The following is a 7,323-nucleotide window of genomic DNA, read 5'->3' as shown; positions in this document are numbered from 1 at the left end:
AGACTTTATTCATCTTCTCAAAGCAAACCACACGCTTTCCCCCATCCACCCACTATATCAAACATAAAATTAAAGTAACAAACATAATTAATAGGTAAATTAAAACAATTCATGTGACAAATTAAATCCCTTTAAAAAAATAGCACAACTTCTTTAATTAAAATATCAGTGAAACCTGGCTTTCATTAGCTTTTGATACGAAAGTACCTGTCTTGGTGTAGCTGTTTGTCTTGAAACCTATTGACCCAAGATTTGAATAGGTCACTGCATTTACAGATATTTTTGCAGCACTGAAAAATGCCCTACATCATTTATGTTATGCAAAATTAACCTCAATACAAGTCGCTAATACAGTAAAGTGTGCAGAATAATTAGTACAAAGCAAAAAACAACAACACCTTAAACTTATAGTGCTTTGAAACCAATTCTTGGAACAGCACTAGAAGATAGCCTACGAGATGGAGGTACAATATAATAACACCACTAATAGCAATTATTTGAAATGAACAAGGGTGTTTTTTTTTAAATCATCTATGGCCTGGATTCTTTATCCACAAACTGGAGTACCACCACAGATATTTTTGTAAAATATGACAGCGGTGCTAAAACATTTCTGGAATGGATAGAAGAGTGTAGGAATATTTCTGGGAAGAGGGAATATCCTGTTTAAAACTTGAAACAACTATTATTACAGTGCAAAATATTTTGAATACAAATCACCTCACATAGCCCCAATATGTGCAATCCTTTATGATAATGGTCATTTTGGTAGTAAATGGAAGGCAAGGAATGATGAATCCTGCAATCTCAAAGGAAAACAATGAAGCATCAAATGTCAGCATAAATCACAAATTTATTAATCTTAAATATATCTGTCAGTTCTTTACCATTATGGCAGGAGATATATATCTATATATCTATATCAATATATCAATATATAGATACACGCGCACACACACACATATATGTACATATATATGCATACACACATATATATGTGTACACACAGAGACATATATATGTATAAACACACAAATACCTATACACTGTCTCATAGTAAACTGCAGTGTATTAAAATGGCAAAAAGTAGATGTATAATTCAGGTGGAGTGCAGAGAACTAACTCACATTGTATTTCTCACATCTCAGTGGAAGACAGACGATCTAGAATAATATGGCATCACCGCATGCTATGGTAAAAGAGTAAAAAAAATCTATGCCATATTTCCATAACATAAAAATACACTAATGCCACCTAAATCTGCTTCACAAAAGAAATTTATTAATGAAAATTATGCATGACGCCGTTATCTTTTCACAGATCCCACTAGCAGATTAATATGGCTTGAGACATTTACTGATGATTGTTCTCAATACTTCTGTGGGTTGAAAGTATATAATAACTATCATCAGAAAAGCTTAAATTTTTCTAACATAATGTTTACAACATCAAGGTATAAAGAATAAGATCCACTTTTGATTAATAATCAGTATAGAGAAATGAAAGTTATACAAATTGGGACTTTTTTTCCTCTGTCTTTAAAAATTTTCAAGCTGTTATAAGTTGTAATTTTTTAGTTACCAAAAAGAATATTAATCAAAATATCATGCGCTATACAGTGTTACAAAAATTGATTGCCCTACTTAAAGAAAAATATTTTAATAAGAAAGAAAAGTATTAATACATTTTTTTAAGAAAAACTGAAATAGAAGGAGCAGTACTTTTGGAAATATGTTATATTTATATAAGAAAAGCAAACAAACATTATCCAAACATGTGTTCAACTGCTTGTTTTGCAGGTATACATGCAGTAATAGACATTTGAGGGACATTTGACATGTAGGAAAATGAAGAAATTAATAAATCTACAATTACTGTTTTATTTCATACTTCAAGGCTGTCAACAAGCCATGAAAAATGGATAAATTACTGTTAAATTTGACAACATTATTAGAAAACAGGTGTTTCCTGGTAATAAATTGATACAAAGAAAATTTAGACTTCTGATACTAAGCTTTTAAGACCTAATTGTTCTAGATTGCTACACATCTTATTAGAATATCAGTTAAAAAATCCTCTACATCTTGCTTTAATAAATGTACTGTACATCCAAAAAATGATTAAGAAAAGTTTTATTTTACCCATAAGCTATATCACCAGAAGCTACATTGAATCTGTTTACTGTTTGGCTTCTGAAAGCTAAAAATGCTGTTGTTGTTTTTTCTGAAAATGAGGCTGAATAAGCAATTAGAAAAGAAAGAAAAAACTATTTGCTGTTACATTGCTGAACAAATGACCGCAGTGACAAATTATTCTTGTTAAAGTCAAATCTGCAAATTTTGTCCTTTCTTCTTCTTCTTCTTTTTCTTCTTCTTCCAGTTATACATAGTGAATCCTAGCAAAGGCAACTTCCCAAGATCTCAAACCAAAATGCTTTGGTCTAAGTCACTATGTCTACCATACATCCTACATTAAAGATGCTGTTTGTAGGAATTTTATTAATCCTTCTATGACACAAGGATTAGGCAACAACCTTTAAAAACAAATGATTCAGAAAAGAATAAAAATTAAAACAAAGTTAATTACTTTTAACCTTTGTTTTTATAGGGTGCACATGCAGATGATATTTGTATTTTGGCTGGAGATGTATAGTCTGAATATACTCTCACATTTCAATTTTTCCCTTTACACTTTATTCTTGTTCCTCTCTTTCCAACTGCCATGAAACATTTCCTTCAGTGAAGGGTAAACAAAAGCTATCAATGGAATATACAACAAAATGATGCAATCACTTGAAGAAACTTCACAGCTTCATGCACTCAGAGAACATGCATGAAGAGAGCCAAGGGATGGCCCAGGGGAGCCAACCAAGTGCGGAGTGCGTGGACACAACGTGGGTGGCGCTGACATTTAGCTAAAAGACAACAAGCAAAGAGAGAGAGAGAGAGAGAGAGAGAGAGACAGAGAGATGGAGGGAGGGAGGGAGGGAGGGAGAGAAAGAAAGGGAAAAAAGGAGGGAATGAATTATTAATTCATTAATTATTTTGTGCTAAATCTAGGGAATATTTTTCAAACAAACATTTTTATTGTTCATTAAAAAGACCCAAACAAATCAAATGCCAAACCTATTTTCTTCTTCAAATGCTAATATTGAGTATAAATATTTATATTCAAATAATTATATTATTTTTTAAAAAAATAGGGAAAACTGATTTAAGTTTGTACAAGAGGATTTTTTTGCATCTTGCTATTAACAATTATTGGGTAATAATCTACATCATATTCAGACAACCGATTCAATTCTATTGATACTGGTGTTGTGATTTCTGTATGAACATTAGAGTATTATAAACCCAACACTTCTTGACTGTAATGAAAGAAATTAAAAACATGTGAACAGAGGTTAAATCCTTCCTGAACATTATTTAGCAAGCCAGGAATGAACATGAATGTCACTCAACAAAAGACAAAACACTGTACTCTAATCAAGACTCCCTAAGCTCAGACAAACATTCTGAAATTGTTGCAGTTTTGAACCTCATCTGCTTAAATCTCAACTGATCTTTGAAAAGTTTTTTCCCTATTTCTGGTACTTTTTGGCAATACTTATCTGGAGATTTGGTTTGAAGGGTTATGTCATGCTAAATCATTTTTTAGTCTGAAGCTATGAAACAGATGGAGGTCTCAGATTTTTATTCATTTGTTGACACAATACGTAATAATTTGTGGTTATTTCCACAGCCAAATTAATATCAGAACATTCATCTGTTACAGCCTAGTCAACTCAAATCTGTTCTTGAATCTGCGACTGTTCATTGAAGCAAATTCTAAGAAACAATCTGTCATCTTTCCTAAAGCTGATTTGATAAATATAAGAAAGATACAAAATGGAAATTATTCTTGTGATCTTTTCTGCTTGGCTACATCCAATATGCCCCTAATTCCATTAATTCCCACTGTCTCAGTGTGGTTTATTTTATGCAAAATGCCACTGAATACTTATTCATGCTATGCAAATATACCATATTTCATTACAATCTATTTATTTTAATTCTTTAATGTTGTGAGCTGCTCAGGGCAGAGCTCTACTGAAAAATAATATGCAAATCACTGGTGATGTAAATATGGGGCTTTATTTATTTGACAGTATTTTTATACTGCCCCAGTATAAAATAAATCGCTTCAAATTCCCAGAGATGATTAGTTTGAGTAGAATTGGCAAAAAGAAATGTGGAATGAGAAAAATATAAAAGATAAAATGGATGAAATGGCGCAACAAAGGTCTAAACCTAGTTACGTAGAAAAGTTGCAATGAGGGGACACAGATCCATTACTCACTTGATAGGAACGGTTGGTGATCCTGAACGGTGAAAGTGAACATTTTGCCATTTTCCATCCCGGCGGTGCCAAACCCGTGTCTCTTCTGACTGCATCGTTTTTGGCATTCCACTTCCATCCATATATTGAGTCAGTCGGATATATGCAATGCAGGCAGCATCATCCCCTACCAGGTGGACATGGGGATTCAGGATAATGGTGTGGACTGGCTTGTTGCTCTTAGACAAAGCTATGGAAGGAAAGACATATTATATCTAAACCCTTTGTGCACAAAACAGTTGCACTCCAGATCATCGAATCCCTCTTAGGATCAAAGAAAAAGAAATTCTGAGCAGCCACCGATAAACTCATCTAAAATTCTATGGATTGTGTTCACAGAGTAAAAGCACCAATGAATATATCACACAGCGATGTATGTTTATTGGCACAGGAGATCTTAATTACATAGTGAGTAGTTAAAAACATTAATTCTTGACCAAATTAGGTGAGGATCAAAATTGGATCTATGACATTTTAAATATTGTCCATCTGTTGCAGCCTAAAACATTCCTCACGTGCTCTGAACAGGGGTATTTTTGTTGTGAAATATGCTATTACTGGATCAAATTATAAATTATTCTGCTGAATGAGTCTGCAGTTCCTGCCATCTTATTTATGGTTTTGTTTTCCTCCTTTAGAGAGATTGGTATAGACTTAAAACTTATCAAAAATATAAAATCCAAAGTTATTTTCTAGGACACTTACATACAGTAACTGATAGCAAATAGGTTTCAACTTTAGGGCTCTGAAATTCCAAACATCTGGAGACTACCATTATGAAGCTGGGTTCCCTCCCCCCAAACTCTGGAGATATAGCAGTTGGAAGAAGCAAAGAGAACAATAAAACTAAAACACTGGTTTTCAGTTTGGTTTTCACTGACAACGCCATAGGTTTTCCATTCTATATACAACTAGACAATCCAAGACCCCTTGGGTCATCCTTTCAGAGATATTCCCTTACCAAATTCCTCAATGTCTCCAACAATGACAAAGACTCTAATAAGTGCATTTAAGGTATGTTGGTTCAAAAGGTTTTGTTTATGCCACACCATTTTGCCCAAGTAAAGGTTATAAGAAAAAGAGTTTTGGTAGTATATTGATGGGTTGCTTTCAACATAAAACATGGAAGTTTTTTTACAACACCTGTATGGAACTGTTATTCTATTCTAATATTCTAATATTTCAAAGTGTTAAAATTATAATTTATACTTTATACAAACTCATTTAAGGAACACTGTGTATCTTCAACTCACATCTTCATTTTACAGTAAAAAGAGCTCTTTTTACAGTAAAAAGAGGAATCATGTTCTTCACAATGAAAAGAATAAAAAGCCCTAATAAGATACTGATGCAGTTCTACCAGTTTGAAAACATAACTGCTTAGTTTTAGTGCTAAGGAAAAACATGAGCATTTTTGAAAAAAAATGTGGTTAGGAATTTTTCCGAAAGTTATTGACTGCTAAAATAGGTCTATACTGGGAAAGTACAGATATAAAATATACAATGTTCAGATTAATTGATTTGGTTTACAAATAGCTTCAGGCTGCTGATAGATAACATCTTGCTTTTCAATTAGCAGAAGCAGTAATATCTTTTTAAAAAAATCAAACTAAAATGTAATCGTTGCTAATACTATCTGAACATATTAGTTTATAAGAGCTTGTTTGTTCACATTATAATCCAATTTTCTGAGTACAGAACATGAATATAAAGCTTATTGAGTAGCACATGTAGTCATCATCTCCCAAAACTAAATTATTTTTATGCCCACAGGTTTCCTTCAGTCATTTACTTTTCCATTTGTCTTGGTTTCCCTATGTGAAGAACTATGCATTAGATTTGGTCAAATTTCATCTTATCCTCAGTCCTATCATTTTCATTTTTCTTTATCTAGAGGAAATCATTCCCTAAAGTATTTATTTATTTACTCCCTTAATTAATTAATTAATTAATTAATTGGCTGCCCTTCTTATCTCAAGGTAATTCTGGGTGGCTTACAATCAGAAATATAGTCCGTTCTGGTTGTAAGCAAAATCAATTTCTACTCAAGCAGCAGTTTTGACACACCCTAAACAACTTTTTGAGAGTAGAACCTATGAAGACCTATGCTTCTGCTCTGAACCCACTAAAACAAAAACATTTATTTTTTCTGGTGATGTAATTACTTTTCAAGTGATGTTACTTGTGACCCTCCAGTGGGTTGGGGAAACTAACTGTGGCCCTTGATCAAAGAAATGTTGCTTCCCAATATAAGTTAATTCCTTAAATTATCTGAATTTGCTGTCTTTAAAAAAGGGTTGGATCAATTCATGGAAGTCATAAGGATCAATGGGTATTAGCGTTGATGGCAATGTGAAGGTCATCTGCTGGGAGAACACTTTTTGCACCGTGAGAACTGTGAGAACATAGTGCTGGAAAAGATGGAGTAGGGATCTGATCCAGCTGGGAACTGCTTATGTTCCCGTAGATATGATTAGCTATACAGATGGCTGTCAACTTACAACAGTTCATTTAGTTACCGTTCAAAGTTACAATGGCACTGAAAAAAGTAACTTATGACTGCTTTTCACACTTACAAACTTTGCAGCATCTCCATGGTCACATGATCAAAGTTAAAATGCTTGACAACTGACCCATATTTATGACAGTTGCAGTGTACCAGAGACACGTGAACACTTTTTGTGACCTTCTGACAAGCAAAGTCAATGGGGAAACCAGATTCACTTAACAACTGTGTTACTGACTTAACAATTTCAGTGATTCATGTAACAACTGTGGCAAGAACAGTCGTAAAATGGGGTAAAACTCACATAACAAATATCTTGCTTAGCAACATAAATTTTGGGCTCAATTGTGGTCATAAGTTGAGAACTACCTGTATATGAACTTTGTAACATTAATCTAAAAGGTTTGAGTCAAAAGACATAAACATCAGATAACAGCCTA

General features: G+C 33.2%; 1 protein-coding gene across 1 annotated transcript in view; it reads right to left on the bottom strand.

Moving 5' to 3' along the window:
- Positions 1–833: 833 nt before the first annotated feature.
- CAMK2D (calcium/calmodulin dependent protein kinase II delta) overlaps positions 834–7,323 on the bottom strand; it is a 142,769-nt gene continuing 136,279 nt past the window's right edge. The window contains exons 18-19 of the mRNA XM_029283987.1: positions 4,339–4,567; positions 834–2,914 (exon numbers count right to left, since the gene is read on the bottom strand). Coding sequence (XP_029139820.1) covers positions 2,911–2,914; positions 4,339–4,567 — 233 coding nt within the window. The 3' untranslated portion in view covers positions 834–2,910. The remainder of the gene's footprint in view (positions 2,915–4,338; positions 4,568–7,323) is intronic.

Source organism: Protobothrops mucrosquamatus, unplaced genomic scaffold (genome assembly GCF_001527695.2).
Source record: "Protobothrops mucrosquamatus isolate PMUCROS unplaced genomic scaffold, P.Mucros_1.0 scaffold314, whole genome shotgun sequence".
Lineage (NCBI taxonomy): Eukaryota > Metazoa > Chordata > Lepidosauria > Squamata > Viperidae > Protobothrops > Protobothrops mucrosquamatus.
Note: the sequence above shows the minus strand (reverse complement) of the source record. Positions and strands in the feature narration are given on the sequence as shown.